This window comes from Gopherus evgoodei, chromosome 24, assembly GCF_007399415.2.
Source record: "Gopherus evgoodei ecotype Sinaloan lineage chromosome 24, rGopEvg1_v1.p, whole genome shotgun sequence".
Taxonomy (NCBI): domain Eukaryota; kingdom Metazoa; phylum Chordata; order Testudines; family Testudinidae; genus Gopherus; species Gopherus evgoodei.
Genome location: NC_044345.1, coordinates 757530 through 770573, shown reverse-complemented (window position 1 = coordinate 770573; position 13044 = coordinate 757530). Strand labels below are relative to the sequence as shown.

The window sequence follows — 13044 nt, the reverse complement described above, 5'->3', positions numbered from 1 at the left end:
CCCTTCCCCAGGCTATCAGCAAGGCTCAGCTACACAAACTGATTCTTTATTGTGCTAATCCAAGCGAGGTGATCGGCCCAGCTCCCTGGGGTGCAGCCTCCCCACCCCGGGGTCAGAACTTCAGCCCTCGCCGGCTCAGGTCGCCCGGGCCTCTCTGATCTGCTCCTGAAGCTCCTTGCTGCAGCCTCACAGTCATTGAACGTAGCCAGGCGGTAGCCAATGGTCGCCAGGGAGTAGCAGCCGAAAGCCACCAGCAGGTACACAGGGAAAGGCCAGAGCACCTGCTGGCAGGGCAGAGGGAGGTGGAGGCCCAGGGGGTCTAAGGCCAGGGTGGCCCAGGCAGTGCCCAGCAGGGCCAGTCCGCACAGCCACTGCACCAGCTTGGTCATGGTGCACATAGCCAGGTCTCTGGGCGCAGGATGGGCTGCAAGAGAGACGCAGAGAGCAGGTGAGCAACAGAGTGCGTCGGGGCTGAGATGCTGATAGACCCCCCTCCCCCAACACCTGCCGCAGCCCTGCCAGGCCCCAATACACACTCCCTCCCCCAATACCCCCCAGCCCTGCCGGGCCCCAATACACCTCCTGCCCCAATATCTGCCCACCCCTGCTGGGCCCTGATACCCCCCACTAGCCCGCCTGGACCCGATACACTCCCCAGCCCCCAATACCTGCCTAGCCCTGCCAGGCCCCAATACACACTCCCTGCCCCAATACCCCCCATCCCTGCTGGGCCCCGATACCCCCACTAGCCCCCCTAGACCCGATACCCCCCCCAGCCCCCGATACCTGCCAGGTCCTGATACACACTCCCTGCCCCAATACTCCCCATCCCTGCTGCCCCGATACCCCCCACTAGCCCCCCCCAGCCTCCGATACCCCCCCAGCCCAATACCCCCCAGCCCTGCCGGGCCCCAATACACCCTCCTGCCCCAATAGCTGCTCACCCCTGCTGGGCCCCGATACCCCCCACTAGCCCCCCCCTGGACCCGATACCCCCCCAGCCCCCGATACCTGCCTAGCCCTGCCAGGCCTGATACACACTCCCTGCCCAATACCCCCCATCGCTGCTGGGCCCCAACACCCCCCACCCCAATATCTGCCAGGCCCCGATACACACTCCCTGCCTCAATACCCCCCATCCCTGCTGAGCCCGATACCCCCCACTAGCCCTCCTGGCCCCGATACACCCCCCCAGCCCCCGATACCTGCCTAGCCCTGCCAGGCCCTGATACACAGTCCTCCCCCAATACTCCCCAGCCCTACTGAGCCCCGATACCCCCCCACCCCAATACCTGCCAGGCCCAATACACCCCCTCCCCCAATACCCCCCAGCCCTGCTGGGCCCCGAGACCCCCCCCACCCCAATACCTGCCAGGCCCCAATACACACCCCTCCCCCAATACCCCCATCCTGCTGGGCCCCAACACCCCCCCCACCCCAATACCTGCCAGGCCCTGATACACCCCCCTCCCCCAATACCCCCCAGCCCTGCCGGGCCCCGAGACCCCCCCTCACCAGCCTCCCCGCTCAAGCGCCAGCGGCCTCTCCCGTCGCGGAACTGACGTCACCCTCAAGCGCCGCGGCACGTGGGCGGCGTGCTCGGCCCGCGGCCTTCTGGGAGTTGGAGTTCGGGAGCCTGAGCCGCCGGGGCGGGGCGGGGCGGGGCTCCCCCAGTGACCCGCGGGAGTGGGGCCCCACCGGGTGCCTGTTTGCAAGGAGCTCCGCGCGGGGACACCGTGTTCCTGGGAGCCCCACGCCCGCAGGTGCTGCGGGGGTAAGTCAGCCAGTTCCGTGCGGGGCGCACCGGGCACTGCCGCGGGCTGCGCGGACAGTGGTCTGAGCAAGGAGGCTGAAGCCGCTTGGGCATGTGAAAAAGAAACGTCTCTCTGGCCGAGGCCTGACGGTACCACTTGCGGGAGGACAGAAAAGAGCAGGACCAGGGCTGACGCAGAAGAAAACCATGGAGAAAGATGACGGTGTCATGGAAACCGACTACAAGAGAATTACGGAATTGGTCTGAAATCAACAAGCTGAAATTCAATAAAACCAATGCCAAGTGCTTCACTTAGGAAGGGAAATTAAAAATGGCCAGCTACAAAATGGGGACTAATTGGCTAGGAGGCTGTGCTGCTGCAGAGGATCGGGGGTTAGAATGGGTCACAACTTGAAGGTGAGTCAACAATGTGAAGCAGTTGAAAAAAGGCTGCTCCTATTCTGAGCTGCATTAACAGGAGGAATGTCCTGCTCTGCTCAGCACTGCCGAGGTCTCAGCTGGAGAACTGGGTCCAGTTCTGAGCACCACACTTCAGCAGAGATGGGGACAAATTGAGGGAGTCCTGTGAGGAGCCACAAACCGATCGAGGTTTAAAAAAACGGGCCTAGGACAGAGGAAAGGTTAAAAAACGGGGCATGTTCAGTTCTTGAGGAAAGACAACTGAGGGGAGGGGACCTGAGAACAGCCTTCATATAGGTTAAGGCAGGAGTTCTCAAACTGGGGGCATAACCCACAATCTGGTTACTTGGGGGTTGCCAGTTTGTCAGCTCCATGTGGCTGAGAGCCCCAAGCCCCCATTAAATTAAATTGCCACTCCCCCGTTTTGAATTTATAAGGGGGGTTCACACTCAAGAGTTTTGCTGTGTGAAAGGGGTCACCCATAAAAAAAGTTGAAAACCCCTGTGTTAAGGGCTCTTATAAAGGGTCTGGGAGTGGGTGATGGATGGATCATATGATGATTCCCTGTCTCGGGGGCATCTGGCATTGGCCACTGTGGGAAGACAGGATACTGAGCTAGATGGACCCTTGGTCTGCCCCATATGGCCGTTCTTATGTTCTTATCAATCGTCTCCACACTCCACTGAAGGTAGGACAAGCAGTGATGGGCTTAATCCACAGCAAGGGAGATTTATGTTCGCTAGGAAAATCTTCCTAACTCTCAGGGGAGTTAAGCTCTGGAACAGGCATCCGAGGGGGGTTATGCAATCCCTGTGAGCTGGGGGGCAGGGTTAGGAACAGGTTGGACAAACCCCTGTCAGGGATGGTCTAGGTTGCCTTGGTCCTGCTTCTCTGCAGGGGACTGGAACTTGATGACTTTGTGAGATCCCTTCCAGCCCCACATATCTATGGGTCTATGAAAGGAGCAAGAAATGTGGAAACATTGAGTTGTGTCATGGACCATCTAATCTAATAATTCCTCCACCCCTGGAACTGGGTGCCCAGCCTTGCCCCCCCCACCTCGGTGTCCCTCCCTAGCCCTCCACTCTGGAACTGTGTGGCCCGCCCACCCCTGGGATTGGGTGTCCCACACTGGCCCCTCCTGCCTCACACTGCCCTCCTGTCTCCTGGCACTGGATGACCCATCCTGCCCCCCAGGTCCCCAATGCAGTACTGGATGCCCTTGCAAGTGCCAGGTTTATAGCCTCAGCATCCCAAGCTCAGGGTCCACCAGCCCTGCACAGGGCTGCCTGGCTCCTTGGCACTGCAGAGGGTTAGTGGAGCTGGTGGAGCTGTCTGGCGCTGGCTGTGCGGGGTGCCTAGATCCCTCCTTGCCCATCTCTCCCTGGAAGTGAAGCCAGGCCCCGGTCACGGAGCACTGGGAACGGGTAGCTTGTGCGTTCTCACTGACACACAGGGCAGGGTGATGCACAAGAAGGTCTGGGAGCCAAGGGCAGCAACCGTTGCCATCCCAACAGCAGGAACTTCAGGGAGAGGGAGAGCTGGTCACGGGGTGCAGAGCTCCACAGCTCCTGCCCCTGCACAGACCTCACGGGGGCAGCACAAGCCCCCGCCAGAGACCCCGGTCCTGAGACCCTTTGGCAGGGAGAATTGGGGGGGTTGCTGCAATGCCCTGCACCTGAGGGCCCTGCCATGCCCAGAGCGCGAGTGGTGCCCTGGGTTGCAGTGGTGCCTGTGCCTCAGTGGGTTTTGGGGGGGGGGACGGGGACGACCAAAGGGGATCCTTAGCAAGACCCTAGCCGCCTCCCCATGCCCATGTTGCCTGTTTTGCCTGCTTGTTTCCTGGGGCTCCCAGCCAGCCCCAGAGGAAGCAGCCGGATTCCTTGTTGTCGCGGCTGGGAGCGAAGAGGCAGCAGCAGCAGGAAACATCTGGTTTCCTCTTGTCGGGTGAGAGCCAGGGATGGAGGGGACAGCGGCCATGGGGTGGGGTGTGTGCGTGTGCGTGTGTATGTGTGCGTGTGCCCCTGGCCCTGGGATGGGGAGGGCGTCCTGGCAGGCAGAGACCTCATAGGTACAGATGTGAATGCCCTCGGGGTATGTGGGTCTCACACACACACACCCCACTGCAGCGCAGGGATTGGGCCTGGTGCCTCCAGCCCTGCTAGCTCCAAGGGGTGTGTGTGCAACCCCCGGGCAGGGGGATTGAGTGGCTCAGGCATCATCCAGGGCAGCACTGGGGGAGGATGAGAGGGCTCCATCAGCTGCAGCTGGCCCCTCACCTGCCCCCAGGGCATCTCCGCAGGAATGTGCAGCTAATTAGCAGGAAACTCCCCCAGGGAGCCTAAGTAGGACTGAGCCCAGCCTCCCAGGCCAAAGGCAATGTCTCCCTCCTGCAGCCTGGGACCCTCCCCTCGCCCCTCTGGCAGGGAGCATGAGCACAGATCCCCCTCACACACCAATTACTGTGCTCCCTTCTGAGCCCTCCAGCCACAGTCATTCCTGCAGCTCCTCTGCCTGCCTTGTGGGGCCCAGTCAGAGGAGGGGAAATCTCCCAGCGCCAGGTAAAGGGACTTCCCCTCCTTGCTGAGGTATTGCTGCCACATTGAAGCCCCAGTCAGGGTCTGGCCCTGCTGCGCCAGGTGCTGCACATGCAGCAGGAGACAGTCCCTGCCCAGAGAGCTAAGGGCATGGCCTAAAGTCCTGCTGGCTCTTGGCTCTGTTCCTCCATCCCCCCAAGCTCCCTTCCTTTGAGCTACCAGCACCCGGAGATGAGCCTATTGGCCCTGGGGCAGAGGCTGTATGTGAAGAAATTGGGGGGCTTGGACGGAACAACTCCCCCAGCAGGACTGGGCCTACGGTGACCAGATGAGAGGAAGAAAATATCGGGACACATGGTGGGGGGGTCGCTGGCAGAGCAAAGCAACACAGAGTCCTGCAAAATATCAGGACAAATTGCGTCCCAACCAAAGATCAGTCGAGATGCGGGACAAACACCTGAATATCGGGACATCTGGTCACCCTAACTGGGCTGCAGCTTGAGAGCCCTGGCCATGCTCAGGGAAGGGACAGAGGCCTAAGAGGGAGCAGGGAGCCGGAGCCACAGCCAGGGTCTGCCCATACTCTCTGTTGCCAGCTGATAGCTGTCTGGGACCTCTGCTACCCAGTCACCAGCCCCTGTGTAGGGGTCAGGTTGCTGATGTCGCTATAACCGCCCTGTTCCAACAGCTCCCCCAAGCCCCAGACCTTGGCCCAGTCCAGGCTTCTGACAAACCAACACAGAGGAGCACGTCCCGGAGAGCAGCCTAGGCAGCCTGGGGCCAGAGAACCTCTGCCCAGGCCTGGAACTGACACAGGGCTGCCCCTCCCTGGCCAGGGGGCTCTGCTGGTTGGGCCCCAATTCCCCCCAATAGGAGAGCAGGGGCCTGCGTCAGTGACCCCCCCCAGCGTTGCTCTGCCCTGGGGCCTGCAGCACCCACTGGGCCTAGACTGGAGTCCCTGCCCCCTCTCTCAGGCACCATGGCCCCAGCCCAGGCAGGGAGAGGGAGCATTGGATCTCTGCTCTCTTCTCCCTCAGCTTCCATGCCAAGTAAGAAGCCTGAGAGTAGGGGAAGTGAGCCAATCCCCAAGGGAGCTGCAGAGAGGCCTAAGGCCCCTGGCTGAGCTGTGTAGCTTCGGGGGGGCGTAGAGGGTCAGCTCCAGCTACCTGGAGAGGCCAGGAACCAGGCGGGCTCTGCTGCAACAGCACCACGATCCCAAGGCTCCTGGGCTCAGCCTAGTGTCTGACAGCAGCTTAGGGCCTGGCAGTCTCCTGGACCCACCTGCACAGGGAGAGGCTTCCATCTGCCCCTGTGGGCCAGTAAATGGCAGGGCTGGGGAATGTGCTGGGAGGAAGGGGGTGGGAAGGTGCTTTGTTCTTCTGCCAAGTGCTGGCACAGGAGCCTGAGTAAATGCTTTGCCTCTCGGAAGAAGCTAGCATAGCAGCATTTTGTGGGCCCGGCCCAACAGCTGGAGCAAAGTGGGACCAGGGACAGTGAGCGACATGCTCCTGAACAGGGCGGGTGCCTGGCCAGGGCAGGGAGATGGGGATCAGTCCCTTCTAGCCAATGGCCACGCATCTGCCCTGCCAGAAAGGCTCTGGAGTCATCATCCTGTGGCCCTGGAGGGACCCAGCTCCTGGGGCCAGCCGGGAACTCCTGTCGCCTGGATAAACGCAGAGGGCAGAGGCTCTGGGGAGCGATGGCTCAGCCCTGAGGAAATGGCCTCTCTAGGCTAGTGGGAGCGCTCGGCCCACCCTCTGCCAGCTGCAGCCGTGACCCACTTGGAGACGCTGCACATACGCACCAGCCTAAACCCCTGCTGGAGCCAGGGCCTGCACCTACCTGCCTGGTCCTGCTGGGCTCTTCCTCACCTTGCAGGTCTAGACAGACACCATCAGCATGTTCCCACTCCCTGTAGCTGGGCAAAGGGGGGCTGCCAGGCTCCACTCAGCAGGAGACCCACTCCCCTCCCGCCACTGAGTGTCAGCCTGTCTGGGCTGTTCCAGGCAGATAGACCCTTTGTTCAGCAGGCCTGGTTCAGTCAGACCCCCCCTCGCCCCCTCTGACTCCAAGGGGAGAGGCAGGTTCAGTCAGCCTTAGGCTGCCCTTTGCAAAGAACCTGACTTGCAGGAGGTCGCCCACCGGCTGCTCCCATCCCAGCCCCCTCTGGAACAGACCGTTAATCCTGCCAGCCCCCCCCCAGGAGTGGGGTGAGTTCCTGTGATCACTGCAGGTGGGGTAGCAGACACAGGTGCAGCCAAGGCCTGGGGCCACACTGAGTCAGCAGCAGCCAGGAGGGCCCAGCTGTTCCCCCGCTCCCCTCAGGCACAGTAAGTGTGATTTGGCTCCCGTCTGGGGAATGCTTTCAATGCAGTTTATGGTACACAGCGTCTCTGCTACACCCCTAGGGTGACCCTACAGCCCATTCCGTCTGGGACAGACCCTTCTTTGAGCCTGTCTCAGCCATCCTGACTTCTCTGGCAAAAGTGGGCATTTGTCCCTTTGCTCTTGCCAACTTGATCAGTTGTCAAAGGCAAATGGGACAAATGTGTGGGGTGTGGTGGAACACGGGGGGGGGAGGGAGCAAATCCAGCCCCTGCCCAGGGAGGAGGCAGCGCCTCAAGTGACTCCGCAGAGACGCCAGCCCCAGCCTCACACAGTAGGCAAGCAGGGCTCAAGCAATCGGCTCAGACCAGCCCTGTGTGGGAGAGGAGCTCTGGCCAGCCCCACATGGTGACCAACTTCCCCTTTGGGAGATATGGCCGCCCTGTACACACGCTTTGCAGAGGGCTGGTACAGGAAGAGAGATGTCCCTAGAAAAGAACTGGAGCGGGGAGGGAGCTAGGACTGCCCGTGGGTTTGGCAGCAGGTGGCTCCGGGTGCTGATGGGATCGTAAGCATCACAAGCTTGGAGCCAGAGACAGGGAAGCCATCCTTGCTCCTGGGAAGGCGCTGGCTCTTGGGAAAGTCCCACTCATAAGGACTCCACCGCCCAGGGCCCCGCCTGCCTCCCAGGCAGGAGTGCTAGGTCTGTTACAGAACAGAGCAGGCACTGGAGTCCCCCAGAATGCGATTAATTGCAGCCGAGAGGCAGTGCCCTCCGCTGACCCCCTCTCCTCCCGTGGGGGCCTGGAGGATTCAGGGGGGCAGGCAGAGCAGCCTGGGGTTTGCCGGGTGACAGAAGGCAGCACCACCCAGCGGCCTCAGCCGGTGCTGCCCATGTGTTCAAACCACCATGTTTTCTGTCTCATCTCCTGGGCACGCAGAATCCATTGCCAATACTACAGTGCCTCCTGCTGGTACACTGCTGGGTATTGCACAGGATGAAGCCACCACACTCAGCCATCTGTGTAGAGTGGCTCTGCTGCCGCCCTGCCGTTGAACGTGCAGGGAGCTGGGCCTGGGCAAGGGAGCAGCTGTGCCCACAGCCACCGAGGCCAAGGAAGCCACAGGAGCTGCTGACCAGAGGTTACAAAGAGCGTTTTATTGGGTGTCCCAGAGTCCTGGGCAGGCTGGGATGGGAGGGGCCATGGGGGCATCAATTCCTCTTCTTGCCTTTGCCAATGGCCTTGGCGGGGCGCCACCATGGGTGCTGCAGACTGGTAGAGCGTGGAGGAAATCTTGTTGATGTAGTAGAGGCCAATCATGGAGAAGATGAAGCTGAGAGGAGGACAGGCCAGTCAGCACCATCCCTTGCCCATACCTGCTCCCCACATGAGCTCCCTCTGGGCCTGGAGCCAAGCTCCAGCTATTAGAGACCAGGCTGGGGGCAGCTTATCCCCCTCCTCCAGCTACTTGCGGGGTACTGCCCCTTCCTCTGAAGCAGTTGGCACTGGTCTGGTGGAGACAGAATCCTGGGCATGATGGACCAGGAGCAGAGCCAAACATGAAATTCTGTGCTGTTACCAGCCGGGGAACGACCCTGCCATCCCTGCAACCCCTCGTCTGGCACAGTGGCAGCCCCACCAGCCCCAGGCCCAGCTGGGGACCAACTCTGCTGGCCCCACACCAGCTGGGGAAACGAGCTCTGTAAGGCCTAGCAGGTCTCTTCAGCCCTGACGGCACCTTCTTAGAGCAAGGGCTGGATGTTAGTGCTCCCCAGGGCAATGTCCTCCCCCACTCTGAGAACTGAGGGGACCTGTTCCCGGCTACTGCACCGTGATGGGCTTTCTACGTACCAGGTGGTCACACACACTCTGTGGATGAGGCCTGATGCAAAGAGAGCGAGTAAGAGACAGACGAGGACTGGAGAAGAGAAAAGGGGAGAAATTGAGTGGCAGTGAGTGTCTACCCTGGGCATGCTGCATTGGCAAGCCAGCCTCCCCCAAGGGGGGAGCAGCACGTGGGAACCCCAGAGCAGGGTTAGGGTCCGACCGGGAGTGCAGTGTTGGGCAGATTTTCCCAGGGCAGGGCTGGGGTCCCAAAGGGGTGGGGGGAAGTGTGTCTGCTCAGTGTAGCACTGGACTCTCAGCAGGGTGACTCTGCAGATCCAGGATCTCAGGAATAATCAGACCCCTGCCCCCCACAATCCCCTTGGGTCTTGCTGTTTCTTTTAATTACCTGGGAGCTACAAATGTGATCTGTGTGTCCCCCCCTCCCCCCCAGGCAGGGCTGGGCACTTACTCTCTGGGAATATTTTGGCTTGGAACCCTTTGCCGAAGACCAAACTCTCCAGGTTGTTGAATGCCTGTTGCCAGAGTTAAGGAAAGGAAGGAAGGGAGGCAACTGCCACTGGGGAGACAGTGCGGGGTCTGCCCCAGCTCAGGTTCCCCCCGCAACGCCCCAAAGGATACGGTGAGGGAGAAGATGAAGAGGGCGGATCCCAGCAGCCCGCCCTGGATGGTCAGCCACTCAGTGGAGGCCAGCTGCTTGCTGTACATCTGCATCCCGGTGAAGAGCAGCAGGGAGAGAAGCGAGGAGAGCGCCAGGGACGTGCCCGTGCCCACGGCTGGGGACAGAGCAAGAACCACGCAATGAGGCACTGGGCCACTGCCGGGCCCTCCCCAGCAACCTGCGGCCACTCCTGTGGGGCTGCTGCAGCTCCGGGCCGGCTCACACTGCTGTGTGATGGGCCATGCAGCGCCCAGGCACCAGGGTGATGGGTGCCACATGAACTGTATGCTGTGCAGCAGCCCTGCCCCTCATGCCTGGGGATCCAGGTGCCAGCAGCCCCATGTGAGTGTGGGGGAGCACTATGGGCACAAAGCCTCAGGGTGGTCCCTGCACACGTCCCCTGGCAGGCCCCCCTCACCCTGCCCCCCGAGGTACCTCTCCCCAACACACCAGGGCACCCCCAGCCCCCCACCTGGGGCACGTCATCCCCTGCCCCGCTCCCCAAGGGCACCTTCCCTGTTGGGCACCCCCAGCCCCCCACCTGGGGCACCTCACACACCCCCTGCCCCCTGGGGTACCTCCCCCTGCCCCACCAGGGCACCCATCGCCCCCCTGGGGTACCTCCCCCCACCTGCGGCACCTCACCCCCTGCCCTGCCCCCTGAAGGCCCCTCCCCTGGTGGGCACCCCCAGCCCCCCACCTGGGGCACCTCACACACCCCCTGCCCCACCAGGGCACCCATCGCCCCCCTGGGGTACCTCCCCCCACCTGCGGCACCTCACCCCCTGCCCTGCCCCCTGAGGGCCCCTCCCCTGGTGGGCAGCCCCCCCCCTCCGGGGCACCTCGCCCCCCCGCCCCCGGGGATCCTCCCCCCGCCAACCGGGGCACCCCCCCCGCCAGGGCACCACGTGCCCCGGGTCACCGCGCCCCCGCCCCCGTTACCCATGACGCCCCGCGAGGTGCCGCCGCCGACCCGTCCGCGCTAAGACCCTGACACGCGACCCCGCTTCCTGCGCACGCGCGGCCAACCCGGCGCAGAGAGCCGAACTGCGCACGCGCCAGGCCGAGGCTACTCGGGAAGGGACGCGGCTGTGAGCGAGTGGTGAGTCTTTTACGCATGCGCAGCCTCTGCGGTGTTCGAGCGATCGCCGAGTCCGCCTAGCGGCCGAGAGGAGACCAGGGAACCCGCTTTGCGCTCCTGTGCGCATGCGCAGAGCCTTGCCAATGCAGCGCCCCCAGGAGGTTGGGCGTAGACATTACAGTTATCCTATAGGGCCCCTATTCTCCTAGGCTGGCAGGAGCTCCCGCCCCTTCGGCCCTTATGGGCATAGGTGCTGGAACTGGGGGGGCTTGAAGGGGTTCCATCGTATCCAGGGTTTAGTCTGGTTCAATGGCTCTCAGCATCCCCGCTGTACAAGTTGTTCCAGCCCCATGCTCTTGGGGGGGGCTGTGGGGCCTGTGCACTGGGCTGGGACCTGCCTGTGCCCACTGAGGCGCAGTATGGACAGACATAGACCGAGGGATGGACAGACGGGTGGACACAGAGCCCTGTCTGCACTAGCCATGGTGGTGGAGTGGGGCACAGCAGTGGGGCTTGGCCAGAGGGCCTAGGAGCGGCAGATCACATGCCTAGTGCCTCCCACGCTGTGGCCGATGCCCTTGGCACCAACGTGGTTTTCACCGACTCCTCATCCTGACCCCACTTCTCTCCTTTGGGCCCTTTCTCAGGGTCTGGGCGTTAACTGCTGAACTAAGAGGCCAATTAGGGCTCCCTGTTGACTCAGGCCTCACTGTTCTAGCAGTGCCCCAGGGTGCTGGCATCTTCCAGCCCAGATAACTCAGCTATAACATGGAGCTTGTGCTGTGATGTCTGGACCCCAGAGCGTGCCTCAATTTTTCAATCCTCTCCTTGCCAGCCCTGGGCTGCCAGCCACAGGTCTTTTCCCTTCTGCTCTGGCTCTGCCCAGCCCAGGGCTGGAGAGACACACAGCCCAGCAGCTGCTGGCTGCTTGGCAGCCTCTAGGCCATGTCCACATTAGCAAACTGTGTTTAGCTTGTGTCACATTCACAGTGCGGAGGGGCAGTGAGTGGGTCGAGATAAAGCCCAGGGGGAGCCCAGGGCTAGCACCAGGGGTTAAAACACACCTTTTCCCTGGGGAAGACAAGGCTTGTGAAATTAAGAGAGCGGAGGTGGGGAAGGGAATATCTTTTACTGGACCAGAGTCTGTGGGTGAGAGACAAGCTTCCCAGCTCCACAGAGCTCTTCTGCAGGTCTGGAGAACAAATCAGACGGGCTCCCAGCAAGAGTCCCCGTTGTACCCAACCTCCATGACAGCGGGCACTAACCAGTGGCTGCGCTGGCAGCCAAACTCTCCTCTCTGTTGACATCCCCAGCAGAGCTGGGCGGATGGGGAAGCCTGGCTCCCAGGCCAGCGCTCAGATCATACGTTCGGGTAGCGGAGTCTCGGAACATCCAGTGGCAGGGGTGTGGACCGTGGCGGGGGGGGGAGATTTCACGAGGCCCCAGAGCCCCAAAGGGACTGTGGGGCCAACAGGTCTACAGCTGGGAATGGCCCTGAGCTGAGGGGGGTGGGTGTCCTGGTGCTGGGGTGTCTGAGGCTCGGCTAGTAACCCCAGCCAGGCTGCCTCTGCCCTGCTCTCTCTTTCCCGGCACTGGCTGCTGCCCCCTGGCACATGAGAAGCAGTCATGTGAGGAGTGGGGCAGTGCTGCCCTGAAGGAATCAGCACCTCTCCTCTGTCTGCAGGTGCAGGGGGGCAACCCTACCTCCCCGGTGCCAGCCCCTCCCCCTGGTGCCAGCCCATCTCCTCTGTCTGCAGGTGCAGGGGGGCAACCCTGTCCCCCCGGTGCCAGCCCCTCGGCTCTCCCCAGAGCCAACCCCTTTCCTCCATCTGCAGATGCAGGTGGGCAACCCTGCCCCCTGGTACCAGCCCCTCATTCCCCTCCCCCCAGTGCCAGCCCCTCTCCTCTGTCTGCAGGTGCAGAGGGGCAACCCTGCCCCCTGGTACCAGCCCCTCGCTCCCCTCAGAGCCAGCCCCTCTCCTCTGTCTGCAGGTGCAGAGGGGCAACCCTGCCCCCCCCGATGCCAGCCCCTTGCTCCCCTCAGAGCCAGCCCCTTTCCTCTGTCTGCAGGTGCAGAGGGGCAACCCTGCCCCCCCCCCGGTGCCAGCCCCTCGCTCCCCTCAGAGCCAGCCCCTTTCCTCTGTCTGCAGGTGCAGAGGGGCAACCCTGCCCCCCTCCCGTGCCAGTCCCTCGCTCCCCTCAGAGCCAGCCCCTCTCCTCTGTCTGCAGGTGCAGAGGGGCAACCCTGCCCCCCCCATGCCAGCCCCTCGCTCCCCTCAGAGCCAGCCTCTCTCCTCTGTCTGCAGGTGCAGAGGGGCAACCCTGCCCCCCCCATGCCAGCCCCTCGCTCCCCTCAGAGCCAGCCCCTTTCCTCTGTCTGCAGGTGCAGAGGGGCAACCCTGCCCCCCCCATGCCAGCCC

At 62.5% G+C, this 13044-nt stretch overlaps 1 protein-coding gene and 1 pseudogene across 1 annotated transcript; both read right to left on the bottom strand.

Moving 5' to 3' along the window:
- Positions 1-112: 112 nt before the first annotated feature.
- Positions 113-1582, bottom strand: LOC115639397 (annotated as a pseudogene).
- A 6651-nt stretch (positions 1583-8233) lies between these two features.
- LOC115639392 (keratinocyte-associated protein 2-like) lies at positions 8234-10564 on the bottom strand. The gene is given in 6 exon segments (XM_030542086.1): positions 8234-8287; positions 8289-8370; positions 8889-8955; positions 9334-9397; positions 9504-9658; positions 10486-10564. Coding segments are annotated over 6 exon segments (411 nt in total). The 5' UTR covers positions 10490-10564; the 3' UTR covers positions 8234-8248.
- Between the last annotated feature and the right edge of the window lie 2480 nt (positions 10565-13044).